Source organism: Eschscholzia californica, unplaced genomic scaffold (genome assembly GCF_041429995.1).
Source record: "Eschscholzia californica isolate CP2 unplaced genomic scaffold, dmEscCali1.0.p SCAF_3, whole genome shotgun sequence".
Lineage (NCBI taxonomy): Eukaryota > Viridiplantae > Streptophyta > Magnoliopsida > Ranunculales > Papaveraceae > Eschscholzia > Eschscholzia californica.
In genome coordinates this window covers 54,923,099-54,950,371 of record NW_028238420.1, presented here as the reverse complement: position 1 = coordinate 54,950,371, position 27,273 = coordinate 54,923,099, and the positions used below count along the sequence as shown (strand labels likewise).

At 36.6% G+C, this 27,273-nt stretch overlaps 4 protein-coding genes, 1 non-coding gene and 1 pseudogene across 11 annotated transcripts; 3 read left to right on the top strand and 3 right to left on the bottom strand.

The window, feature by feature from the left end:
* On the bottom strand, positions 1-3,803 carry LOC147552002 (eukaryotic translation initiation factor 3 subunit D-like). The gene is made up of 2 exons (XM_086664924.1): positions 1,530-3,803; positions 1-307 (listed from the first exon to the last, which is right to left on the bottom strand). Exon 1 carries the CDS (start codon positions 3,231-3,233, stop codon positions 1,533-1,535), a length of 1,701 nt encoding a protein of 566 aa, XP_086521050.1. The 5' UTR covers positions 3,234-3,803; the 3' UTR covers positions 1-307; positions 1,530-1,532.
* LOC147552001 (uncharacterized) lies at positions 3,418-15,098 on the top strand. 3 transcript variants are annotated; one of them, XM_086664926.1, is made up of 13 exons: positions 3,418-3,830; positions 4,006-4,093; positions 4,912-5,011; positions 5,099-5,172; positions 5,335-5,406; positions 7,525-7,602; positions 8,147-8,271; positions 8,449-8,521; positions 8,615-8,676; positions 8,752-9,132; positions 10,680-10,776; positions 14,176-14,392; positions 14,868-15,098. In XM_086664926.1, exons 1-12 carry the CDS (start codon positions 3,748-3,750, stop codon positions 14,374-14,376), a joined length of 1,434 nt encoding a protein of 477 aa, XP_086521052.1. In that variant the 5' UTR covers positions 3,418-3,747; the 3' UTR covers positions 14,377-14,392; positions 14,868-15,098. The 3 variants fall into 3 exon arrangements, with proteins under 3 accessions (XP_086521052.1, XP_086521051.1, XP_086521053.1); XM_086664925.1 differs by having other exon boundaries at positions 10,680-10,782; XM_086664927.1 differs by lacking the exons at positions 3,418-3,830; positions 4,912-5,011 and having other exon boundaries at positions 4,010-4,093; positions 5,053-5,172; positions 10,680-10,782.
* A 606-nt stretch (positions 15,099-15,704) lies between these two features.
* Positions 15,705-21,132, bottom strand: LOC147551998 (uncharacterized). Of its 2 annotated transcripts, none has more exons than XM_086664922.1 (8): positions 21,054-21,132; positions 19,984-20,334; positions 19,481-19,566; positions 18,942-19,088; positions 18,736-18,844; positions 17,080-17,203; positions 16,585-16,855; positions 15,705-16,153 (listed from the first exon to the last, which is right to left on the bottom strand). In XM_086664922.1, the coding sequence occupies exons 2-8, from the start codon at positions 20,105-20,107 to the stop codon at positions 16,046-16,048; spliced, it is 969 nt and encodes a 322-aa protein (XP_086521048.1). In that variant the 5' UTR covers positions 20,108-20,334; positions 21,054-21,132; the 3' UTR covers positions 15,705-16,045. The 2 variants fall into 2 exon arrangements, with proteins under 2 accessions (XP_086521048.1, XP_086521049.1); XM_086664923.1 differs by having other exon boundaries at positions 19,984-20,379; positions 21,054-21,122.
* On the top strand, positions 17,750-17,840 carry LOC147552000 (U6 spliceosomal RNA; annotated as a pseudogene).
* LOC147551999 (U6 spliceosomal RNA) lies at positions 17,842-17,944 on the top strand. The gene has a single exon (XR_015239110.1). It is a non-coding gene; the product is annotated as a U6 spliceosomal RNA (small nuclear RNA).
* A 1,951-nt stretch (positions 21,133-23,083) lies between the features above and the next one.
* Positions 23,084-26,956, bottom strand: LOC147551997 (uncharacterized). 4 transcript variants are annotated; one of them, XM_086664921.1, is made up of 4 exons: positions 26,532-26,899; positions 26,014-26,143; positions 23,326-23,811; positions 23,084-23,245 (listed from the first exon to the last, which is right to left on the bottom strand). In XM_086664921.1, the coding sequence occupies exons 2-3, from the start codon at positions 26,110-26,112 to the stop codon at positions 23,347-23,349; spliced, it is 564 nt and encodes a 187-aa protein (XP_086521047.1). In that variant the 5' UTR covers positions 26,113-26,143; positions 26,532-26,899; the 3' UTR covers positions 23,084-23,245; positions 23,326-23,346. The 4 variants fall into 4 exon arrangements, with proteins under 4 accessions (XP_086521047.1, XP_086521045.1, XP_086521046.1 ...); XM_086664919.1 differs by having other exon boundaries at positions 26,014-26,151; positions 26,533-26,815; XM_086664920.1 differs by having other exon boundaries at positions 23,084-23,811; positions 26,532-26,956.
* Positions 26,957-27,273: the final 317 nt, after the last annotated feature.

Below are 27,273 nucleotides of genomic sequence, written 5' to 3'. Positions count from 1 at the left end.
TTCAACTAAAGTTTCAGATTTTCGTAAATTAAAAATCAAACATCCGACATTTGGATAATATCCCAATTTTTAGATTTCAGATCTGAAAAAATAAAAAAAACAAACCCAACCTAAGTGTTTCAGAAGTAACCTGTTAAAAAGTCTCAACATAACTCTTAAAATTAAAATGTAGTGAACACTGTAAACCTAATTATTATTTCTCTGATTTCACAAACACCAAGAAAAAAGAACCATGGGGTCAAAATTTACGTGAAAATTAACTCCATGTTCTGTGATGGCTTTACGTTCTGATTTCCTAGTAGTTTTCCTGCACAACACCAACCAGAATAATCAGTTGAAATCAAAACTTGAAAGCAATTCCATCTGAGTCAACATATCAATACATAGATCAGATAGAGTGTCTAATGGCCATTAAGGGTCCCAGAACGATTCACTTTAAGATGATTCGATCTCACAAGCAAAGTATCATGCATCATGGTCTCATATCTGCCTACGGAATAGCTGTCAATTGAAAGACGAAAATCCGAAGCTTACTCCAAGAAATATGGGCAGCATTAGATAACGTAAGTTTATCGTGCCAAAATAGCAAATAGAATTTGGAAACACAACATACGTATACAGTTAACCTAAGAAAACACTAGTGACAATATGCAAAACTACGTATAAGCTATTCATTCAATGGGAATATTTTGAAACAAACTCTTCTGATAAAGATACTTGGGAATATTTCGAGATGATTATAGATATTAATCAACTAGAAATTATTCATGGAAAAGCATCAAAGAAGCATTAATCAGTTGATGTATCATGTTAGCTACTCTCATTTGGGATGGGTGTTTTCTCAAACAATGAACAAGTACTGGTAATCTAAATATTTTCCATTCAAAAATATATTTCTTGCAACAGATGAGGAAATCCATGAATAAGTAAACAGACAGCCTAAACAACTGGACAACATGCAAACCAAACTAATGCTCGAACAAAAACTAATTTGCCATAGATTACATGATAAATTTGATCATACAATAGACCATAATACATAAAAATCGAAGTCACATCCACTAAAAGTAACATGAGAACTACATTGTTGCCAAATGCCATATAGCATCCTAACTGAGGTCTAGTATGATAGATGCCCAGCCCATGATTTCCGTCACCCTTTAACAATAAACTGTAATTTGAACTCCGGCTAACTATGTCTAACCCACCGGCTAGCCCAACCCTCCGATCCCGAATAATCATTTCTATGTTATTGACAAATCAAACAAACTCTGAAATAAATAAGCTAACATGACATCAGATGTTACACATGTAACAGCAAAAGATCCTGAAATGGTATGTAAGAAAGAGAGCCAAATACATCCAAATCTATGTGTTTAAATTCTAGTGCAGCATTTCCAATTAACCTCAAGCATAAAAAGAAGGTACTGAAAACTTACAAAGAAATGGAAAACCCTAAACAAAGTTCTTTAAAGCAATGATTAAACCAATTCAATCTACTAACTTGAATAAGTTTATGAAATGCTTACCCTTTAAATCACAGACTCGATCGGCTTATCTTCCACATCAGTCACAGTCTCAATTGCCTCTCCTCCAATAGCTTCTTCTTCTTCGGTAGGTGGTTTTACCTGTTCATCCTCTGGCAATGGCTCCTCAACATAATCGTTCTCAAATGCATCTACAGGAACCTCATAAATCCTCACTTGGGGCTTTGAGGGATCCTTCACTAGCACATACTTCCCTTCCTTCAATTTCATACAAATATCAATAATATGCTTGACGATTCCCCACATATTTGAAGTGTTCAAATTAATTTGGGTTGCGAATTCCTTTGGTTTATACCCAACCACAGATAAAATAGTATGGTTAAAGTGATCCTTTGGATGAACCCTAGAAACATACCCTAATTTCATCAAATCTGCACTAGCTAAAAGAGCTTGGGCAGTCCATTTAGCTATCTTGTTTGCATTATTCTTAAGCTCAGTAGCTAAAACTGCTCCTCTCTGGGTTTCTAACTTCTTCCTCCAATCAACACCAGAATATTTAGGATCAAACTCATTAAGTGCATTCAAAGTCATGAAAGATTGTTGCCCTTTCACTTCTGAAACACTCTGAACTTCACATCTAGCAATAAGATACATTTCATTATCGATTTTCCACCTTCTATAACGATAAGCAACAGAAGCAACTTCTTCTCCTTCACTAGCAAAGGGGTTTGATTCATCAAAAGTTACCTTATTACCATCCCTAACCAAAACTTGCTGAGAGAAATTCTGATTAATGTAAGCAGCTTCAACACTCAATGAATAAGCAGAATTAATATCTTCTTTCGCCTCAGGCAATGGTTCTTGTGAAGTTTCATTCACAGATAGAAGATCAAGTTGAGATCCATCTCTTTTATCAAAAAACAACTTATTTCCAACTCTCTGAACAACAATATCCCAAGAATAAACAGATCTAGGTGAACACATTAAAGTAGATAAAATTGATTCAGTAGCAAAAACAGTAGCTTTATCTTCATTAGCAAGACGACGAATAACAGGATCATCAGTAGTAGTAACTTTGAAAAAGTTTCGATTTTTAAACCTTTCAAGACGTTTCTCGTTTTTAGGGTTTATACGATCGTATGAACGATCATAAGTTTCAAGATTACCACATATGAGCAAATCTTCTGGTTCAGGAACTGAAAACGTAAGTTTTGAGAAACTTGAAAATAGAATTTGATCCAACATCGTCCATTCCGGTTGAATATCGACTGATGATTTGAAAGCAGCAGCTTCACGACGAGGCATATTTCCACCAGATCTATTCATATTATAATGTCGATCACGACGAGCTCGTTCTTTCTCCTGTTCACGTTTCTTCGCTTCAACTTCTTCATCACGACGTTGAGGAAGTTGATGTCGTTGCTGAAATCTCCACTTAGGACCAAATTTAGGGCGTGGTGCTGGTTTACCATCAACAAGGCGGAAAGTTGTATCATCATCAGCGATGACAGCAGCAGAAGAATCATCAAGTGCAAAATCAAAAACAGCATCAGATGGATTTCTGGAATTTCTAGATTGATTGTTGTAATTTCTAGTCCAATCTGCTATTCGACCTAGTTTTTCTGATCGATTGAATGGAGCGAATGGAACGTTGGTGGGGTGATTTGAGATAAGTTGTGCCGGAGTATCTGGAGGTCCCCATCCATCGGAGTTGAAAGGAACGGCTCCTACCTCGAATCCGACCATCGTCTTCGCTGGTGAATCTGGTAGAAGAATGAAAATTCTGCAGAGGGAGCGCCGAGGCAGTTTTTTCCAAAAGTTGGCTTCAAAGGGTTTTGCGAGAGGAAGATAAGAGGAAGAAACCCTAGACGGTGCCGGTGGTTAGCCAAAGCGCCCAAATCAAATGGGCCGAACTGTTCCCGGTAACATATGAGGCCCATCATCCATATGACCGACCCATGGATTATTTTAGGTACCTTCTTCGGACTTCGAATTTTGCTGTGACAACTCTCCCAATCTCTCTCTCTCCTCTTCTTCCAGTTCAAATCGAATGTCATTTTTCGGAAGTTTATTTATTACTCTGTGAACACAAGAAGAAGATGTTAGCTAGGTCACTATCGAACTAGATAAGAGTTTCCATCGGTTGCTTGAGTTTGAATTGATCAACAATTTGGAGTTGTTTTGACGACTGTAAATAAATATTAGTATTTGGGGGAATTCTTCTAGTGTTGTTATAGTAGGGGAGTAGATAGAGGAGGATATGATGGGACGTAAAAGTACTAGATGTGGAATATGTGAGAACTCAAATCTTGCTTCTATCTGCTCTCTTTGTGTTAATTACAGGTAAAATCATTCTCAATTTTGGTCACAACTCAATATTAATCTTAATAGTTTCTTGTCTCAATTTTAAACATTGGATACTATTATATTTGTTTGAAAAATGATAAGCGGAAAATGCAATTAGTTTCTTGTCCCATCATATAGTGTTGGTTGATAATATGCGGTTTTCTCTTTTCAGAATAAATGAATACAACACAACTTTGAAATCATTGAAGAGTGTTCGTGATTCTTTATATTTTAGATTGAGTGCAGAGCTTTCGGCCAAGGTTTGATTCAATACTCCTTTCAATTAAGGTTTTGTTGCTTGTTATGCTCAATAATGTCAATGGCGAAAAGCTGAGAAGGAGTCTGTTTACTGGGTTTTGGCAAGTTGGGCATACCATTTCAAGTCATGAAATGAATGTTGTTTCAGTATGTTATATGTGTAACACTTATTAGAATTACAAACTGAAATGGATCCCAACTTTAGTTACCAAATTACTATATAAGATTTCTCTGGTTTTTTTGGGAAGACATTTTTGTGAAGCAAACAGCGCTACTCCTGTCCGTTAAGCAAGGTTTGGCGACGTCCAACATACGGTTTATTTTCTCCCTTGTCAGTGGGTGTGTCGTTGGAGTCAGATAAGGTTTAGAGCTTGATATAATACAATACTCACAGGTTATCTTGCCATAAGCTATGTATACAATAATAAATTGGAAATAGTTTGTATATCTAGTATGGAAATAAACAGAGAGACCATAAAGTAGATATTAGTGGCTTAGTGATTATTAGACTATTTATGTTTAATCTCTGTATGAGTTGAAGGGTTATAAAGCACAGGTCATATAAATACCAGCTTCAATAACTTATACATATGTTCTCCTGACTCCATACTTATACGGCATTCTGGTCCAAGAAAGGATGACCCCGTACCACCTTGAACTCAAACCAAATGTTATGCATTTGAAATTTGATTTCTTAGTTCCCTTCTGGCCCAATCTCATTTTCTGATAACTGATCCACGAGCGACTTTATGTTTCTTATCATAGGATATAGTATATAACTTATGTAATTTATGTTTCCATTTACATCTATTTTAACCAGAGTAAAGCAGATGAGCAACTCACTTGGAAAGTGCTCCAAGATGAGAAACTTGCGAAGTTGAGAGAAAAACTTCATCTTGTAGAGAAACAACATTTACATGGTTTGTCCGCTCATGCTCTCCTAGAATGGTTATATTTGCAGGGATCCACTTTGAAGCTTATGTCTTTAATGAATTGATGATTCACAGGGAAGATCAAGCTTGAACGCATGTCTAATGATTTGAATCTTAGATACGGGGAGGTCACGTCTGTAATGCAAACGGTATGATTTGTTCCTGTTTAATATTGGCCATCAGAACTTATTAAGATCCTTTTGGTTGTTATTACTGTCTACTTTGTTGTTTTCTTTTTTATCTTTTAATTTTGGGCTTTTCTTATTTAATGACTTTCTCTGTTGTCTTATATAATGACTTGCTCTGTGCAGTTGCAAAAGAATCAGGAGGAGAAGCTGGAGAAGTTCTACCCCAACCTTATATGCACACAGAGTTTAGGAGACGTATGTTTATTTTCATGTACCCATTCTTGAAGATACTCATGAACTTTATGCCCTCATTTTTAGTAGCAATTGTCTACATATGTCCATCCAGTAAGCACATAAGTCTAAAAAAAGTGGAAACCAACAAGGCTAGTAAGACAAATCAGTATCTCAACAACGATAAATGATCAAAAAATAGATTTATTACTCAGACTTCAGGTATTTATATTTCATAGATCAATTACACCACTGCAAGGCGATGACACTAGGTGATAACTAAAATAAATGTTGTGGATTTTGTTATTTTGTATGTTTTTACTAAGAGAGTGAATAGGGATCTCGGATTGATGTATGTCTATATGATAAAAGAAACTATTTATTGTAACATTGTTGGATCAATGTCAGCAGCTTCATTGTAACAACATCAAACGTTGTTACTAGAATACATTTAGTTGTACGAGAAGGGCATAAATATAATGTGAGTCTGGTGCATTGGTTCCAACCACGTGAATAAAATGATTTTAAAGTTCCTTAATACTACAAGCATATCAAATATGATGGTCAACTTAGAGAAAAGGCATAAATTGGAGCCTCTAGTATCCAAGAAATAAATTCTTATATGTTGGTGCATCGATGCTAACTTGCTAACCACATAAAAAGGTAACATACCTTTAGTTGTACAACTGTACAAGTGTATCAGATATGATACCAAGTGGGAAAGTTTTTGTAGTAGATTCGTGTGTATCAACTTGTTCGAGTTAGACATGTCTCAATTTGTCCGAGTTATACATGTCTCAACTTGTGTTTCAACTTGTCCGAGTTTATGTGAGAACTTCAAGAGGATTTCGAGGTGGGAGGTGAGGAACCGTCAAAGCATTAGTTTCTGGTCGGATTTATGGTTAGGACTTAGGAGATTCCCCTCTTAAGGACAGATACCCAGATGTGTATGCTGTGGCGGTAGATAAGGAAGCTTCTGTGGAAAGCAGTTATGATCAGGACAACAAAGCGTGGTCCATAAGGTCTAGAAGAAACCTTAATGATTGGGAGATTGAGCAGTATATGTCGATGATGGAAGAGCTCCACTCAGTTAATTTGTCAGAGGGTTATGATACTAGGCTTTGGAAGCATAAGCAGACAGACAGCTTATCGGTTAGCCATTGCTACTCTCGCCTTATCAATGAGTTTCTCTTGGATCCTAGCAATATAAATTCGATTTGGAAGAATGATATCCCTCCAAGAATTGGGGTATTCCTGTGGACAGTAGCTCTTAATAGAGTCCCCACTATTGAGAACCTTAGGCATAAAGGTTTTGTTCACCCCAATAGGTGTATTTTATGCCTGCACGAAGAAGAGACTTCGGACCATCTCTTGATGCGATGTAAAGTAGCAGCCTCACTTTGGGATTACTTTACCTATTCTCTGAATATCCAATGGTGCAACGCTGATAGTATTTCCTCCATGATGAACCAATGGGAGGGTCTTTGGAGGAACAATCATAGGAACAAAGTCTGGAGTTTGGTGCCGGCAGCGATTATATGGAACATCTGGAAAGGATAGAAAGAACAAGATCTTCAAAGAAGAAAAACCTTTCGACTAAAGTGGATGTGGAGGACGTAAAAGGAACAGTTGTCCTGTGGATAAAAAACTCGAAAGCCTATAGGACTGTCTCTTTTCATGATGTTGTAGTGAATTGGGAGGCTTGGATGATGTGAGGAGTCAGTTCCAGTCACATTACCACTCCCATTGTGGTTTCCCTTTGTATAGTTTTCTTACTTTTAATATATTCATTCAAAGTTTCAAAAAAAAAAACTTATTCGAGTTGGACATGTTTCACTTTCAACTTGTCTGAGCTAGACGTGTTTCAACTTTCAACTTGTCTGAGTTAGACGTGTCTCAAGTTTTAACTTGTCCGAGTTAGGCGTGTCTCAACTTTTAGAGTTAGACGTCCCTCAACTTGTTCAAGTTAGACGTGTCTCAAGAATCTTCATGCCGAAATTGATACAGTACACTATCACATGTCCGCATTGTTAAATGCTCAAAATAAGCAATTGAAGGAAAAGGGTATTTCCATAATCTTTGTATTGATCTATTTCGGTTTATATAATACATTTGGTAAAAGCTAGTGTTGTTGCACTGCAGATGGCGATTACCTCTGAACGTCTTCATAAACAATCAGTGGTTATAAAACAGATCTGCAAGCTGTTTCCACAGCGTAAGGTAAGCACTTCAGTAATTGTGAGCAGATTCATTGGAACTAGGTACTAGGCAGTCTACGACTCTACGGTTGTTCATGCATATATACACTTAACAGCGGCAGGCATCCAGGCTCTGCTTCTTAATATTCATTTTGAAAGTGGTCAGTGAAATAAGTGATGAGTGTCATAGTTATAAATAGTTAAGTTGCGATCGACACTAGTTTCCAACTTATCTTAGCAGTTATTTGAATTATTGGACTGATGGACTGTCTACGAATTTGATTAGGATTAAATAAAGAGTAAGGGTATTCTGCTTATGTAAATAGTCAGTGAAGATCTTCAAGGGTGACTATACTGCGTGAGTAGGAAAGGATATAGTTCAAATGTTTCACGGTCAACTTATTTTATGTGCTTAAGAAAGTTATGATCGGACTTCTTTTTTCGCTGCTTTTTGTTAAATTACATCAATTTTGATTGTGATTGTCCATTGACACTGATTAGAGTTCTATATGGGTTTGACGGAGTAATCTCTTACAGTTTTGTTATGTTGTTTTTTCTGTTGCAAGGTGAACTTGGATGGAGAGTTGAAAGACGGGTCTAGCTGTCCATATGATCAAATTTGCAATGCACGATTGCCCAGAGGTCTTGATCCCCATTCTGTTCCATCAGAAGAACTTGCAGCTTCTCTGGGGTAATTATCTTTTAGAAACATCAGAATCACATGTTTGGAATACTTTCACATGAGCATGCAAATGTAGTTTGCTGTTAAAAATAATTTAATTTATTTTGGTAGAAGATAATTCTGTATGATTGTGAATAAAAATGTAACTCCTACGTGCACTTACTAATTATTAGTAGCGTAAAACAGATATATGGTGCAACTTCTTAATCTTGTTGTCCAAGCCTTAGGTGCTCCTGCACTTCATATTTCGGGTTTTGCGGTAAGGTTTATTGCATTTTCTGCTAGAACCTTGAGTGTCACTCAGAATGAGGAGGGCCCTGGGCTCATGTTTCCTTGTATTTATGTGTTACAGGGTTCATCGTCACGCACATGGCAAAGGGATTCGTATTGGGATGCACGCCCATCATCCCGAAGGTATTTCTGTTTTGAAACTTGATTATAATATTTGGTTCGGCTCATTGACAGTGAGTTATAATATGTTTGATGCAGCAACGAGTACCCGCTTTTTATACCGCGTCAGAATTTTTGCTCAACGAGTGGTGAAAATGAATGGGCTGATAGAAGCTCAGGTAATTTTGGTGTTGATTCAATTGAATCAGTGAAGAAACCACATCTCGACGTTTCTGCAAGCAGTAGCTTTAATTACAAATCTGCTTCCCCACATTCAGTTCAAACTCACAAGGATTTGCAGAAAGGCATATCACTTTTGAAGAAAAGTGTGGCATGCATTACGACATATTCCTACAATTCTCTAGGTCTAGATGTGCCATCTGAAGTCTCTACTTTTGAGGCACTTGCTAAGTTGTTGGGCATGCTGTCTTCTTCGAAGGAGGTTCGATCTGTTTTCTCTCTGAGAATGGCATGTTCGAGGTATATATTCTCTACCCTTTTGCACATAATTTACCTTTATGTATGAATCCTTCGTCAGTTTCATGAATGAACATTAGATATCTGAATTTTCTGAACAATGATCTAAGCACCAATTGTACTTCTATATGTTCAAATGCAAGCTGCTCCTTGAACTTGTTAAAGACTTGTCATTAAATGACATATCAACATTAAAACTTGTCAGGTCTAATGAAATTTTCAATTTGATGCACCATGGTTGAGAAAAAGTGCCTAATTAAGGTAGTGTCTGTGATGCAAATTGATTATTAGTTCTAGAATATAATAGGAAATGTTTTTCTGAAGTGTCTAGAAAGAACCAATTAGTCAAATAGTATAAGTTTTAATAATTAACTAGATTTATCTCATTCTTTGTGCTTTTTTGTCTCAGTCAGCACTCATCCACCTATTTTTATATAGTCATTACTAGTTGTTGCCTAGGAATGTAATAGAGTTACGAAGAAGTGTCTAGTAGCAGTCTAGGGGAGGTTAAGGGGTGTAAATGAAGTACTATAAACAGGGGAACTCCTAGCTTAGAATCAGCTATAAATCATCTCAAAAACCCGTTTTACCAACACAAATCTTACTCAAGGAATGAAATTTCGGTTTCGGTGGAAATTTCGGTTTCGGTGGAAATTTCGGTGGGTCCAAAAGAGGAAACGTTTCGGTCAGTGTGGAAATCTTACAATTCTATATTAAATGATAGAAATATGATGCAATTATGTATAACAAAATTATTAACCATAATGAAGCATATAATTGATGTGTCTAACGGAATAACCATTATCTATTAGTTTGAGGGAGTTATAACAAATTACACAGTTACTCCGTGGTAAATTGAATAACTATTTGGCTATAAGACCCAAAGATAACATTCTTGTTGATAATATTAATAGACTAATAGTTAACAAACTATGTTAGTTTAATAAGGTATCCAATTACACAGTTACATCAGGGGTGTTACTAAGACAAAATCAATTTAGGTAATTAAGTCAGGCCGTAAATCATTCAAATAGATTTAAAAAACATTGAGCAACATAAAAAAAATCAAGAGATATCTTTGAGAAATGAAGATGAAAATGATAAAGGAAGAGATATGTTTCTATTATTAGTTTCTCCGATTTTTTTGTTAGATTGTTATTATGTCGGTTGAAATTTCCACTGGAAAATTTCCATAATGTTGGTGGAAAATTCGAAACTTCCAACAATTTCGGTGGAAATTTCGATCATGTCGGTGGAAATTATGCAGGAAATAGTTGCAACTGTTATTTCGTGCCGCTAATCTAAATTTAGGAAACGTTTCGTGAAATTCCTGTGAAATTTCATTCCTTGATCTTACTTCAACGAAATTTGACCAGGAGAGAAAGAAGTGAAATTAAAACCCTAAAAATCATCTAAAAAAAATTCTCAAACTTCAGCTAAGAAGTACTACCACTTCAAAAATTAAAATAAATATATGGCATGAGGATCACATATTAGAAGTAACAATAAGATATCAACTACTTAATCACACTTTTCCTTTCTTCTCGCAGATCCTGCAAGCAAGTCCAACAATTGAATAAATCTGTATGCAATGTAAATTCAGCAGGTGCATCGAGCACTTTACTGGAGAGTGCATATCTGACGCCGGTAATGGTATAAAAATCGAGCCTAACCTTCATTTTAAGAAGTTTTAGAATCATTTAATTGAAGTTTCACAACTCTCATTATCAGTGATATTGCTGGAGTTATGAGTTGTCTATATATATATGTGTGTGTGTGTGTGTGTGTAGTTAACCTAAGGGTTTTATAGTTTTATAGATTCTTTGTATTTATCTAGGGTACTTCCTCGTAAGAGACTAGTTAGAAAATAATCAATGAAGAAGTTCAACTCAGATCAACTTTTCTTCGCTATCTGGTCTACTCTAAATCTACAACATGGCGTCAGAGCTACAAATCAAATGAACCCTAGCTTTCTCTTTCTAGATTTCAGCTTGTTTTGGTTGTTTTGAACCTTTCTCTCTCTAAACGTGAGCTCCTTTGCTCAACTTAATCAAACTCCTTTTTTAAAATTTGTTTGGAGGAAATCAGTCTCAGGCAGAAATCCAGCGGCTAAGGCAGGGGATTGGAACTCCTCTTAGTTCCATAAAGTTATCAACTGTAGAGCTATAGCCAACAGAATCAGCATCATTATTGAAGAAGGAAAGGTTACAACGGAAGAGCAGGACATCCAAACTTCAGCAATTAATTATTTCAGCAATTTGTATACTAAACCAACAATTTGGTAACCACGAATAGATAATATGGATCTGCCAAGGATGGCCCCTGAAACCTCCAGCCTGTTCGAAGCAATATGCACGGAGGAAGAGGGTTTGCGTGCAATCGAGGATCAGGTAAAGGACAAAGCCCCTCAACCAGATGGGTTTCCAATTCTTTTCTATCATAGATGTGGACATCATAAAATTGGACTTCATGAGTATGGTACATGAATTCCTTTGAACAGCACAAATGGATTGGAGATTAAACCAGACCTTCATAGTCCTTGTACCCAATTTGACGAAGCAGAAGCCCTCTCATATTTTAGACCGATCAGCCTGGTCGGAGGCCCTTATAAAGTAATTACAGAAGTACTAGCTACCAGATTGAAACAAGCCCTCAATAGCCTTATATCCTCATTCCAGGGAGCATTCGTAGCTAAAAGACAGATTTAAGATGGGGTTTTAATTGCAAATAAACTAATAGTCCAGAAGAAAGGCATGCAAGTGATCAAGATAGGCATTGAGAAAGTCTACGACAGAGTAAGTGGAGATCATGGACCGATGGGTTCATATCATCAGCCTCCTATTCAGTGTTGGTGAATGGTAATCCTACTAGATCCTTCCAAAGCTCGAGGGGCATAAGACAAGGAGATCCGTATCACCACTCCTCTTCCTTATGGTAGCAGAAACTCTTAGCTATTGCTTTAGAAAGGGCAAGGAGAAGAGATGGATTTCAAGGTTCAAAGAAAATGATGTAGGTACTCTAGTCAATCCTCTTCAATTTGCTGACAAAGAACAATTAAGGAAACTCAAAGACATACTGATCTGGCTCGAATTATCTTCAGGACTTGAGGTAAATTACTCTGAATAAAAAAATCTAAGCGGCCTTACCACTCTCCAAAGGGGACAGAGTGCTAGCAGACACGAGCATATTGGGGTGCACCTTGGAAACTCTTCCAACTACCTACCTGGGGTTACCTCTAGGACAAGGTTATAGGTGCAAATTACTTTGTAATCCAGTTTTAGAGAAAATCAACAAAAAAAGTTTCATCTTGGAAACCTAGAACCCTATCTCATGGAGGGAAGCTAACACTAATAAAGGCGGTCCTTTCGGCTTTACCTCTATACTTCCTGTCTGTGTTTGCTATTCCAGCAAGCATTTTGAAGCAAATGGATAAGAGGTTATGCGATTTCCTTTGGGATGACAGGGAAGACAAAAGGATCTACTGGGTTGCTTGGCACTTGATATGCCACTATGCCAGGATATAAAGCCAAGAGGTCTGGGGATCAAAAGTATGAGAATTATGAAAGATGCACTGCTACCCAATGCATTTGGAGGTTTACAAAGGAGAAAATGATGCTTGGGAGAAGCATAATGGAAAACATGGAGAGGACAAAGGAGGATGACTGCACCAAGTCACTAAAGAACCCTATGGTTGTGGAGTTTGGAAAGGGATCAAGAGCAGGTACAATACCTTCAAGTCAAATACTAGATGGAAGTTAGAAGATGGAAAAACAATTAGTTTCCGGCAGGATACTTGTTGTCTTAACACATCTCTGAAGGAGAGATTCCGACGATATTCCACTTCTCTTAATGATAGGGAGATCCCAATTTTAACACACTACTGGAAACCATAGATAATACACAACCAAAAGTGGGAGAAGAAGACAGTAGGGTATGGAAAGATGAAGGAAATTAAGCCTGATCAGTTAAATAGTGTTACAAGAGGATGATGAGGTCAGATCAATCCCCATCCGAGGAAGTACAAAAATTCATTTGGAACTCGATTATCCAACCAGGGTCGGCTTTATAGTATGGGCAGCCTCGAAAAATAAATTCCAACAGTCGACATGATTAAAATCTGTGGGATGTCTATGCCAAATAGATGTATAAGATGCAAGAGGGAAGAAGAAACAACTGAGCACCTTTTTCTGCATTGCTAGAAAGCCTGTGTTCTTTGAGACTTCTTCACATCCGAGTCAGGTATCAATGGTGCATACCTAGGTCGATCACTCAAGCTATAAGACTATGGCAATCCCTCAAAGTAGATCCAGAAGAGAGCTTTGGACTATAATTCCAACAGCAATTATATGGTCGATATGGAAGGACAAAGGATAATTTTTTTAAAGAATTTAACCTGAATAGTGTACTCGCAGTGGAGGATAGCTAGACTTCGCTATTCATTGGAGTAGGAACACTGGATGGGCAAAGGATAAAACCTATTCTGATTTTGTTTCTAATTGAGAGGCTCCAATGACGTAACATTTAGATTAGAAAAAAGACACGATTCTTGCATTTGTATTTTTTTTCTCACTATGTACATTTTTCCTCTATTTTGATATTAATTCAAAGTTTCAGAAAAAAAAAAAAAAAAAAATGAAGCGATGAAGTTTCAAAGTATTCTTCAAATGGATTGTGGAGATCAATGGAAACTCAAAGTTTTATTATTATCTAGTATATTATCCACTTGCATGGGACTAATGGTAAAAGCCATAAACTTTTCAATTACTCGCAATTTTTCAGAACAAAATAAATGTCAAGAAACATAAAGTATATAGAAACTCGAAAGTTATTGCTAGATTTATCAGTTATACATGGTATGAATTACTCGACCATGAATCTGTTATTTGTTATAAAGCTCATACTTTCTCTAGTGCTGGAGGGCTCGGGTTTAATTTCTTCTCTTTTTGATGTTGTCCACCGTCTTTTCCTTGCACTTTCCTGATTCGGACAATGTGATCAAACCACTTGATCAAGTTCTCTTATTAGCTGTGTTCTCTTCTTTGGCAGTGGAGTGCTGGTGAAAATAACTTTTCAAATTCAGCAGTCAGTTCTCTTTTCGAAATGAAAGATAGTAGAAACACAGATAACGTTGCCGAAGGAGGTTGGGAGTGGGATTTTGTAGAGCGTCCAACTCCACCACCACCTTCACAGACTGAGGACATTGAGCATTGGACTCGAGCCATGTTTTATGATGCTACAAAGAGATGAACTCTCACTTAATTCTGTAAGTTACTTTTTCTTTTACTATTTGTCATCAGTTATGCTTACATTTGCGCCTCTTGTAGCGGTAAATTGGTTAGGATGTCATACTGTATTTCTGATGAGCATATGAGAACTCTTACAAAAAACAGGGTGGGTGACTGCTGAGATCAGCTCGGTCCCTTCTTTGTATGAACTTCCAAACACTTCTTCTCATGGCTTCTAGACATCTATACATGTACGCTTTGGCCCGCATAACTAATGGTTCCCTTTGTGAGAATAGCCCCACATGGGAGAAGGGGCATCTAGCAACCAAGAATATAATTTATAGGTCCTCTCTACTCATTGCCTATTAGTTTTGAGTTGGATGACCACAAATTTAACACCCTTCATGATGAGAAAAAACGTCTTCTTAGGTTCGGTACTGGATTAATGATAAAAGGGCTTCATGTTATGAAAACAGGCTAATCATTTCTTTTCAATAATTTCTTGGACAACAGGTCGGAGATAGTGATTCAGGGGAACAGTCATTGGCAAACAAATAACGAATTCTACAATTTCTTGTAAATTTTAGTAGTGTTGTTCGTATTTTATGCATATAATAAACCAAGGTTCATGCTTGATACAAAAATAAGTTACCCAGGCACTTATAGATAAGATTGTTACCCATGCAGGAATCTATGTACATTTTTGAATTAGTACATTTGAGGAATTTATCTTTGATCAACTCACAGCATATCTCTATTGGATGAGGGAACAATGGACACAAGATTTTGCTTGTATTATTATTTAGTATTTAAATTTAAAATGAAATGGCCCAAAGTAATATATAAAAGCTTTTATTCTTTCCAATAATACCCAATATGTCACATTAAAAGCAAAATAATTTTCCAATTTATCCTTGACTTTTTCTTTGTGATGGACTTCTTATTTTGCTTTTAGTGTGACATATTAATGAAGTCTCCATAAAAAGTTGAATTTTGGAAAATAAAGCCACATGTTAATGGAAAGAAGTAATAAATTTTCGATGGTTTTGATAAGAAAGTTGCACCAGGTAGTCCGTCTATTTGGTAGTGCATCTACTCCGCAATATAGAGACCGGAATTAATGTTGAAGGGTCGTCGGAGTTCATGGTCCCTGAGTTTATGGTGGTGTGAAGGGAAGGAGGAAGAAATTTTTTTTATTTTCCGAAAACTTAGCACTGCTTGGAAGAAACAAAAGAAAATTATTTCCACCCAAAATTTTGTACCCTGGAAAATTTCATTATTTTTCCAAGACATCTGCCTAAAATTTTTATGTTTTATTTTGTAGAAATCTAACATAACATAACCATACACTGGTTTAGAACTTTTCTCAATTTCACAAGCAGAACCCAAATTCCAATTTCAAAGAAGAAAGCAACAGACAGAAGAATCCACCACTAAAAGAGTAGGAAGGATTATGTCCAGTAACCTGACTTCATCGCTCCATATACCTGTATTTAAATTTTTTACATTGATTGAAGAGGAGAAAGAAACAAGACTAATTTCACTTCTGCTCACAGTTTGGAATACCATCATCGACGAGTAGACAGTTGGCAAGTGTACACAATAAAAAATTGTATCTCAATGAAGCTCTATAAGGAAAGCTGCTCATTACTTGTGGGGAGTCAGGAAAGAATAGAACCACCGATCTGAATTTACAGGAGACCAAGTGACTTCAATTGTTGAATGTGCTCGGGTGGGAGAGGCGGAGGGGACCAGTTAGAATCTGCCATCTCACCATCAACATCTTCCACAACGTACTCCTAATCACACAGTTCAAAAGTTCAATCCAACTTACTGATGTAAATCGTTAGCCACAAAAAGATGAAATTCTGAGGACGTGTGTTAGAATAACTACTGCATTCTAAGATGGTGTTTGTTTTCTTTCAAATTCATATTTGGATTGACTTGAGTCATTAAGTTTGTCTTTTGATCTTTAGTATGTCTAGTTCATCTGAATGGCCCATCCGGCTTAATTTTGGGTACATTTGAGTCATGCATAAAACAAGTTCGAACATGAAGCCGTTCTCAGATATAACTTGGAATAACTATTGCGCCTCTCACTAAAACAAGTGGGACTCGGACTACTTAGGTTCAAATAAGTCAGATTCACACGAGTCAAATTCAGACAATTGAAATAAACGCCCACCACCTAAAATGCGAAAAATAAATGAGTACGCAAACAGTGACTTACTTTGGTAAGCATCCTTTTTGCAAGTATGTGATAATGGCGTTGCCAAATCCTTTGTCCAACCATTGTAGCTACAAGTACACTGTAGAATATACCGATCACAGTGAAGAGTCCCACTACAATTAATCCCATTATAAATAATAATGGCAGACCAGCTTCACCAGCACCTGCCAAGCAACCACATTCACCTGCCGTACTCGCACAACCTTCAAAGCATGTAGTACAGTCAGTCCACATACACAGTGTTCCAGGTAAATGGCAGTCCGCACACATTCTACAAAAACAACCAAGGAATTCTGAGGTAAAAAAAAAAGAACGTTCCAGAAAGTACACGATTTATAAGACAAGCATAGTTTCAGTTTATGAGCGAACAATTGAAAGTGCTGCTGTTAGAATCACTGCATCATGGTATAAGCATAGTCCTTCTATCCAAGTCTAGTTGAAACCTAAAATTCAAGTGTGTTTAAGAGTGCCACGTTGGAAAACAATAGAACATACCCAGGCTGACAGCAACAGAGACATAATTCTCTACATGGCTGAGCTAGATCATTACGTACTCTTCGATCATAACAAGTAATGAAGCACCCAGAGAGTCCAAGCAAAGCAAAAAACAGTAAGGCTCCTGCAGTAACCAACAAAGATAAAGATATTTGTTTCATTTCTTAAATTATAAATGATGTGAAGGATGAATCAGATGTATATGTACTAGGCATAGGCCGTGTGTTTGAGACGGTCAAAAATGATTTTAAACATTCAATTAATTTATGGATAAATAAAAGACACTTTAAGATAAACTATTTTGCTACAAATATTTCGAAAAGATAAAATTGGAAGTTGTGTAAAAGTTTTTTTGTAAGTTACTTAAGCTATAGAGAAAATGTTGAGAAATTTTTTATCCTTTATCGTTTCAATTTTGAACAAAATTGGTTACATAATTTATATGGCGGAGATTGATCTAACTAACTTATATAAGAAAGATCTAAATGGTCCACCACCTCTTGGTGAGGTGGTTGGACTCCCACTCCGCAACACGGAGGTCCGACGTTCGATCTCATGAAAGTGCAAATCCAGGATTTATTGAACTTAAGGTATAAATAAAGTAGAGGTAGATTAGATGGGCTTTAGGCCCCTTTGAGGACAGATGTATATATCCTTTAGGGCTCAAATCAGACAGTTACAGTGCTTATTCAATTTATGAAGATTAGCGCGGCTCCTGCACAAGGATGACGAGCACAAATCGAGAAATGGTCCAACTTTTTTGTCTCTTCAGAGACATTCGACAAAATTAGAACAATATAAAGAAGATTAGCGTGGCCCCTGAGCAAGGACGACACAGACAAACCGGGAAATGGTCCAAGAAATAGCGTTTTGGGCATTTTCATTGACAACATATCGTGAGAACGATCTCAACTTCTTACAGCGAACTTTAATTCTAAAACCCAGCACTCCATTGGTTGAACAGAGTAAGGAGTCTAAAAAAAACTTTTCGGAGACTTATTAAATTCTTAGAAGTGAACAGTTTAAGTAAGTCTGTTGCAAGTAACCATTCTAGGCCATTTATATAAGCAAGGTAAGACCAAAATATTGTAATCCAGATATTATATCATACTGATAATGTATTAGTGTGAAAGAACAAACAAATAGTACTACTGCAAAAAATAGAAACACCACGACTTTAACAATGTGAGAGAAAGAAAAGTAAACACATGCTTATCAGCCCAATCAGCAAATTACAAAATCAAGATATATCACCAATAATGTAATCTGTCCCTAGCACCAAAATGCCATCAATGTAAACCACTTAAACCGAGTGCGTATAAAAATCCTAAAGAATAAATTAACACCATTAAAGCAAGTTCTTTAGAAGTGAGACAAAAGCTCAAACCACAGACGCAACTTAGCTCTATATCAAGAGAAGCAGACATCAAAGTTTTTTGGTTTTCAGGTCATTTAAAGATTAAATTTTAAAAAAAGTAGATACTGATTCGAATTATTCTGTAACTCATTCATTCATGCCATTCAGTAAGAATAAGATGGACTTAAGACAAATCACTGTCTGAGTACCACCATCATTTAGTGAAACGTTGGGATGAGAAAATTTGATAAAAAAATTCAGTTAAGACTTACATCAGATTGTCAATAGTCGATACTTACCGCATATGTAGTAGAAACTGATCTCACTTACAAAACCCCAAGCCAAACGAAGCCAGAATTGCTGGTAACCATCAATTAAGTACATCAAGTACGCTAATAAAGCAATTACCTTCACACAAAATTTTTGAAGAAACAAAAGTCAGATAACTGCATTTACAAGCCATTAGAGCAAAAGAGAATTAACATATGAAGGACTAGTAACCTACAAGTTGAACAGCTGCGAATATAAATAAGATATCTCTTGTTACAAAGAAACGAAATTTCATGGTTCGCCATTTCCTATCTGCGGCTACATGAACTCTCAAATGATAGGGGACCTTGCATGTTGTGCAATGAGCAAATGCAAATCCTTCCTGAAGAAATTAAACACGATCGATCAGTTTAGAAGACCTAAGTACACAAGACCTACCAATATTCAAAGTGAACTGGTTCATTTATCCATTACATTTACTAGTTGCACGTTGGTTGATAATCAGAACTAAGCAAATACCATGTTTCATTTATCTCTCATTCTTTCCTATTGAAAATTTGAAACCATCTCAAGAAACCACTGGTTAACCCATCTCACCGATAAACCAATCCTAGGTAATTTTAAGTAAAACCAATTTCCATTACAAATGAATTACTTATTTAATTATTAGAAGGAAGTGAACAGACTACAATTAAAGAACTTTAGTTAGAGACCTGGGTATATAAAACAAGCCTACCAATTGACGGTTGCATATCGTAAAGCTAGCATATATACCTTAACAGACCGCCAGTGATCCAAACATTCGCGATGAACATACTTTGAGGTTCCTTTACACTTGCAAGGAGCAATAAAATCCCTACCTGATACCACAAAGGGGACGAAAACAAAGATTAAATTTAATTGAAGTTGGTAAAAGAACAGTCTTTTCGTGAAAGTTGAGCTATAACATAGACTCTAAATGCTGCTAAAACATTTGAGGCCTCTTGTTTCTCTAATTCTCTATACACAGAATTTTCAACTTCAACATTGAATTACACCCAAATCAGATCGCCAACTAATTAGTCTTTCTGGAAAGAAATAAAAAAAATTTAACAAACAACTCAACAAAAAAAGGAAAGAACTTTTTATTTCATTTTGAAAATAACTAGATTACAATTGCATTTTGTAAAACTAAAATGATAACTAGGGCTTTGACATCACCCCCAATTCAGAAGAACTCAAACAAATATCCCTGCGGATGTTAACAATCGAATTGAATGTGAGAGAAATTTATATACCGTCAGTTTCAAGACAGATTCTGCATTGAATTTGTTCGGTAGGACCTGCTTCAAGGTCGATATCATCTGGTTCTTTGATCGGCGTAGGAGCAACCAAAGGATCAGAAGAGGCGTGATCCGCCATGGAATCCAGAGGAGAGAGAAGTTAAAGGAGTCGAATTCACAGTTGAGATGGAAATTGAATAAACTCCATGCAAATTAAACCCTAATTCTCTCTCTCTCCCTCTCTTCTATTTCTCTCTCTCTCTCTACGTTTTTTGACTTCGGTTGGTGAAACAAGACTCTCAACTCTAGAGGATCTCCGACGCAGACTTAAATTGCAAAAACTCCTCAGTCACACCTACGATTTTTCTTTTTAGAGGGTGTTTGATTTTCGCACTCATTAAGTGATTTTCACTTAATAAGTGCGGGACGGCAATTTTAGGCTGTTTGATTTTTCACTTAATAAGTGAATATCACTTGTAAGTGGGGTCAAAGTAAGTGCAAAAAAGTAAGCTCCAACTTGGAGCTTATTTTTTTGCACTTACTTTCTAAGTGCTAAAAAAGATATTTTTATCCTTCTCCGAATATAATAATTACCAATATAATTATAACTAAAGAAAAAATCTTAAACAATTGATAAGTAAAAAATCTTTTTATGACTTTAGCGACGACTCTTTTCCTTCTTCATTCATCCTGCACCTAAGCTTTTCTTCTAATTTTTTCGCATCTCTTCCTTCATTAATCACGGAACCACCCAAACTCCATAACGCAACGTAAGTTTTTTCTCGTTCACAATTCTTAATTATTTGAGGTTAATATTTTTCAACACAAAGTATTTATAAATCGTAATTATCTTGTATCCAAACTCGCGAGCATAATGAATTAGCATGAAATGCTAAAATGTAACTACTTTAAGGTCAAAATAGACAATTTCTCATTTTTATGACATTTAAATTAACATAAAAACAAAAATCAAACACTTAGAAACGATGGAAAACAAACGCCATAGCACTTACAAGTGATATCACTTACTAAGTGATAATCACTTAGTAAGTGCTAGCACTTACAAGTGCTAAAAAATCAAACACCCTCTTAGTTTTTCATAATTTTGTTTTCAACCTTTTCATGAAAAAAGAATTGAGGCAACATTCAATTTAGATCTTAAGACGACTAAGACGATGTGACAATATTTAATAGCGAGATGTTTTTTAAAAATTCAACATTTGAGGATCTCAATTATGCGTTCAACATTAAATACAAAAGCTATTTAATATTGAGAAAGAATTCGATCAAATGTGTGAGAAGGAATCCTAAAACTTGTCTTCTTGAAATATTCGATGGACCATATATACAATATTAACTTCAATGTTGGTTGCCAGTCTTGTTGCTTGTATTTCCAGAGTGATGAAATTTGAAGTCTGTCTTTGTATTGAAGCATCCACCAAGTGTTTCCACAATAACGATAAACCACTGCTTATGCACGTAAACGGATGACACATGATGATGTATAACCGTGACGAAACAGTGATGACATCTTTTCTACAGAAGAGAGGCATTTTTCTGAAAGAAACACAATGTCCGGGAAGTCAAACATACGAACACTCTTAATATATTGACCATCGAAGAGTAACCCAATCCTCGAAAGTCCCATGAAAGACCTTGCGGCTATTGTGGGTCAGCCACCACCACCCTTGAGAGGAGCTTGAACATCATTCGACCTGGTGTGAGAGAAAGGGTTTGTTGGTTCAATTCTTTGCCTATTACCTTTATCGCCATCCTCATTTTTCTATGAAACTTTTAAAGGTAATGATTTTTGGGGTGTGGTTGCTTCGATAAGGGAAGAGGAGGTAGCCTAACAATGTGTGCTAAAGATATTAGTGATATTCCCGACGAAGAGTGAGAAAAGTGCCTGCTGTGAGGAGGGACAAGTGATGATGGAACTTGTCCCTCTTGACGAGGGACGTTTTAGTGAGTGGCAGAAGGGCAAGATCAATGGGGGACTTAGAGCATCTCTAATGGGACACTCAATCTCTAACACTAGGATGCCACATATGATTTTTTGGAGTTTTTGTTAAAAAACAATCTCCAATGGAACAATATGAGGTGGACACATTTATTATAGAGTGTCTAGAGAGAAAAACTCTAAAATGAGAGTCCCATGAAAGACCTTGCAGCTATTGTGGGTCAGTCACCACCACCCTTGAGAGGAGCTTGAACATCATTCGACCTGGTGCGAGAGAAAGGGTTTGTTGGTTCAATTCTTTGCCTATTACCTTTATCGCCATCCTCATTTTTCTATGAAACTTTTAAAGGTAATGATTTTTGGGGTGTAGTTGCTTCGATAAGGGAAGAGGAGGTAGCCAAACAATGTGTGCGAAAGATATTAGTGATATTCCCGACGAAGAGTGAGAAAAGTGCCTGCTGTGAGGAGGGACAAGCGATGATGGACCTTGTCCCTCTTGACGAGGGACGTTTTAGTGAGTGGGAGAAGGGCAAGATCAATGGGGGACTTAGAGCATCTCTAATGGGACACTCAATCTCTAACACTTAGAATGCCACATATGATTTTTGGAATTTTTAATAAAAAACAATCTCCAATGGAACACTTTGTTAGACACTCTAATATGAGGTGGACACTCTAAGTGTTCCTTTATAATTCCAACCAATAGAAAACCTTGTTTTTCAACTACTTTTTATCTATTGGATTGAAGAGGGACAGGTGTAATAAGTAGAGAGATTTTAGAGATCTCCATTGGAGATCAACAAAAATTAGAGTGTCCACATTAGAAAAGAGAATCTTAGGTTGGGATGAGTAGGAGAAGGACTTCGGGGGAGATCAATGTGGGGGAGAGCCTGCAGTGTCTACAGTTGTCCGGTCAAGTCAAACGCTCTTGGGAGGTGCCTACAACAGTTTTGGAGGCATCTTTAGACGCTCCCTCTGAATCACAAAACCACTTCAGAAAGAGATTAGTTGCTTCTTTACCATACCAAACCATTACATTAGAGTCCACACCTTGTAGAGCCGCCAAGGAAGGTCAGTATCTGTTCAATTAGGAAGCAATATCAGGTGCCAATTGATATCCTAATGTATGGATATTCCAATGATGAATCAACCTGCTAAACATAAGCTTTTATAATTTTTCATTGAAGATTTTATGATTATCAGGACCCTGAATATAGAAAACCACATCTGTTTCAGTCAGATCACTCTCATCCAACACTTCTTTTTCAAGTTCCTGTCTTAAGTACCAATGCAAAAGACAGCAACTAATGTACCTACCTACAAAACAAACCGAATCGAAGTGGGTACTTTTTAGGCTAAATAACTTATACAAGTAAAAATGTTAGTAGTTAACAGACTTTATCTTGCCTATCTTTCTTCTACTTCTTCCTTTTCTTAGGTGGTTGAAGAGCTTCTTCTTCTTCATCTTCGTCTTCATCTTCTGGTTCTTCTTCCTCTACAACTTCTTCTTCTTCATCTCCACCATCGTCGTCATCATCATCATCGTCATCATCATCATCATCATCATTGTCTTCTTCATTAGGATCTTCACCTTCTTCATCACCTTCTTCATCATCTTGTTCTTCGTCTTCTCCATTCTCTTCTCCTGCTCCACCAGCTCCTCCTTTCTTTGAACTGCCGTTGTTGCTGTTGGGGTTTTCTTCATAACCTTCACCATCTTCTGAAGAGATTTCTTCTTCACCTTCTTGGAAGTCACCATCCCCATCGGCATCTTCATCGTCGTCGTCATCTTCTCCATCAGCATCAACAGGTTTCGATTGGTTTTGTTGGTCTCCTTTGCTTTCAGCTTTGTTAGGCATCATTAACCCAAATAGATCCTGCAACTATTTTATAATGAAAGGTACAACTCGTTAATCAGATTATAACTTGAGAGAGTACACATCTATCCATAAGCACTGCCGATCTAAGCTAACTATCTAATTCTGATCATAAACAATGCACTTCAAAAGAAAAAAGTTAAAAACCCATTATCGAGATTATTATTTGAGTCATGCTTGGTTCCAGGGTTTAGTCAAGTGTCTGACAAATAAATGTAATTCACTAAGTTCGGAACCCATGCAGGTTTTTCTCACATATAATAATGCTAAGTGGGTGGACTCCGGAGTTATTCCTCGGGCTAGTCCAGAGCCCGAGCACTTGGGCCTCAAATAAAACTTAACGACACTATGTAAAAACCTAAACAAAAACTAGAAAATTGATGTGGAAATGCAACATTTACACTTAATTTGGTATTGATGTAAGGTTTTCTAAATTTACTTCAACTTTCTTTTCAGATAACTAGTTTTGAAATGAAGAAGTTTGAAAAACATCTCTGCAACTGCTTCTGTAAATCTCCTCCGAAGTTGCTACAATTACTCTTTTCAGACCCCCTAGAGAGACATAAAGAGTTTTACAAAATAACCAATCAAGATGCATGCCGAGCCAGAAGTTAGCGATCGACCTCGAAAGCTCACTTGGGCTCAACGGAATTTTAATTTTTAATTTTTTTTTGAAAATTTGAATGGAAGGGCTCAACGGAATTACTGCTAACTAAGGTGTCTCGCAATATACAGAATGGCAAATCGAGAATAACATAATTTACTTCAACTTAACCCACTAACTAAATGACTCCCCACCCAAGACCAATCTCACTCTCAAGCCATCCTCTCAAGCATCGGCTGACCACGTCACTTCAAGAAAGAAACGCTTTGGTTTCAAAATATAATTTTGATGTCCTAATAACTAATTACTAGTAGGAAACAAAAGATGATACCACCATAGACCATATTTAAGGTCTCCCATTAGAAAATCGCTCAATCAGACAAAAAAATAAGCAAATATTTAAATAAATAAAATTAGTTTTCCTTTTGTTTTTACCAAACAAACAGACCCACCACAGCAATCCCAAATTCCCAACCTGACCCTTTAGGCTTCGGAAAGGACATATTTCTAAATGGACAAAACAATAATACAAAATCTTTATAATACAAAGAGGTCCCACTCGTAACAACCAACATCGAAATTTTATCTTTATTTATTTGTTTACGAGTGGGAATTGGCTATTTACTTACATCAATCAAGCCAAGAAGCATCCGACCAAATTTCAGCTGGAAATCATTAGGAGTTATTAGGCTTGTAATTCCTTCTAACTTGGAATACTAAGTTCTCTATAACTCAACAAGCCCAATGTTGGGTCTGGGGCTCTCAAAATTCTTCCCAGCCTTGGGTGTTCCAACCGGGGAGCCTCCCTTCCGGGCACCCAGACCCAATGATAGCTGTTGGGGGCTATATTGGGGTGGATCCCCTATTTTAAGGGGATCCACCCCATTATTTTTTTAAAAAAAAAATTAATGTTATTTTTTATCTTTTTAATTCATTGTTAATCCTTTTTTAAGTTCTTATCAATTTATTATTTTTTACTTTTTAAAATTCTCTCTATGGAAAATTACATCAAATTTAAATTTTAAACTTATAAAATAATTTATAGTTGAAAAATAAAATTAAAATTCTGCACACATACATTCGAGTTGGGTGCCTCTGATTTAGGAGCCCAACAATGGAATTGAAAGGTTCAGGGGCTCCCAGCCTCATCACATTGGGTTTGCTCTGACGGAAACCAGACTTCCAAGTTAACGGGGTAACAGACTTCCAAGTTAACCGGGTAATCGCACTTCCAAGTTAACCGTGTAATCGCACTTCCAAGTTACCCGGGTAATCGGACTTCCAAGTTAACCGGGTAACCGGACTTCCAAGTTAACCGGGTAACCGGACTTCCAAGTTAACCGGTTAACCGGGCTTCCAAGTTAGCCGGACTTCCAAGTTAACCGGTTAACCGGGCTTCCAAGTTAGCCGGACTTCCAAGTTAACAAGTTAGCCGGACTTCCAAGTTAACCGGTTAACAGGACTTCGACAATAACCCGAAACGAGATCTCCACATTAAATATAACCAATAAAACTGTTTTGAAAGTTAATGGAAAATTTTCATATCTGAAACTATAAGCTAAAGCAGAAACCTAAATATTCAAAATATAACCAGAAGAACTTACCAGAGCTAAAATTAGCAAAGAAGCAAGTTTTTCCTTGGCGTAAAGTAATGAACCCTGGTTAACAACCATAATCTCAATTTGATCCTCGTTAGTTTTCATCGTACGGTCTGGATCTCTTCTTTCCCAACACCTAAACACAATATTATAATAAAATAACCGTTAGATCTGTTAACAGATAAGCTCATCCTTTAGATCTTGAACCATAAAAGGAAATTAAAACGGTTGAAAACTAGGGTTTTGAAGAAAGTATTGTCAGGAAAAGATATATAAAATAAGAAAACTAAAATTTCAGAGATAGTCAGAAGAGCAATAAGTAATTAATTCAGTAAACTCAAGCATGAGAACTAAAATATGTAAAATCAAACATGAAAAGAATAACAAAGAGAATTTTATTTATCGAAGACTGAGAAAAGGTCAGATCCGACTCAAAGTGCAAGGAACCCAGCTCAATCGAACATAGAAACCCTAGTTTCACTAGAAAGATAGTTTAAATGGAAAATCGCTGAAGAAGAAAGTACCTAGAGTGAAGATCTGAAGGGATGATTCGTAGATCTGAGATTTTTTAGGTCTCAAACGTAAAGAATGAAGAATCAAAATTCTCTTTCATTGTGGACCGTACGATTTTGATCGTAGAGTAAGCAGAGGAGATATATAGTAGAGAGAGAAAGTGAGCTGAGAGGACGGGTGAGACGGGGAGAGGTGTCGAAGTGAGAGCAGCCCTAGTGAGAGAAACTGCCCGTGATCTTTCAGTCACTCTTTACGGGCAGTTTGGGCAGCCTCATTCAACGAAAATCATCAAAGCTAGCTTGCTCCTTGCCAATATATTAATGCCAAAAAGTTGTCACATGGATAAAAAAAAAAAAGAAATTACTGAAAGGATAAGAAATTTAAAAATGATTTGTGAGTCATGTTTGTAATTTATGGTGCTTCACTTTCAATCCAACACAATGTGATTTTCTTTACACTCGGTTATGATTGATAGCAACATGCAAATAGGGGTGTGCAAAAATAGACCGAACCAATCAAACCAAACCAATCCAAACCGGTCCAGTTGGTTTTCAAACCAAACCAAACAACAAGTGGTTTGGTACGGTTGTAGATTTCCAAAAACCAACTGGTTTGGTTCGGTAAGTGGATGCACTTTTTAGGAACCATTAAAACCAAACCGAACCAGTCAAGTTCAATTAATATATATAATTATATATTTACATAATTTTTTCTAAAATACATCTATCGTATCTCTATAATTTTATACAAATA

Bases quoted from the DNA above. Each gene is read 5' to 3' on its own strand.
- LOC147552002 (XM_086664924.1), bottom strand. From the start codon at position 3,233: ATGGTCGGATTCGAGGTAGGAGCCGTTCCTTTCAACTCCGATGGATGG.
- LOC147552001 (XM_086664925.1), top strand. From the start codon at position 3,748: ATGATGGGACGTAAAAGTACTAGATGTGGAATATGTGAGAACTCAAAT. The intron at 5,407-7,524 runs GTATGTTTATTT...GTTGCACTGCAG, and splicing joins GCACACAGAGTTTAGGAGAC to ATGGCGATTACCTCTGAACG. The intron at 8,677-8,751 runs GTATTTCTGTTT...TGTTTGATGCAG, and splicing joins GCACGCCCATCATCCCGAAG to CAACGAGTACCCGCTTTTTA.
- LOC147551998 (XM_086664922.1), bottom strand. From the start codon at position 20,107: ATGGCGGATCACGCCTCTTCTGATCCTTTGGTTGCTCCTACGCCGATC. The intron at 19,089-19,480 runs GTATATATGCTA...TAATTTCTTCAG, and splicing joins ATCACTGGCGGTCTGTTAAG to GAAGGATTTGCATTTGCTCA. The intron at 16,154-16,584 runs GTAAGTCACTGT...CTGTGTGATTAG, and splicing joins CAAAAAGGATGCTTACCAAA to GAGTACGTTGTGGAAGATGT.
- LOC147551997 (XM_086664920.1), bottom strand. From the start codon at position 26,112: ATGAAAACTAACGAGGATCAAATTGAGATTATGGTTGTTAACCAGGGT. The intron at 23,812-26,013 runs GTAAGTTCTTCT...ATTATAAAATAG, and splicing joins CTTTGCTAATTTTAGCTCTG to TTGCAGGATCTATTTGGGTT.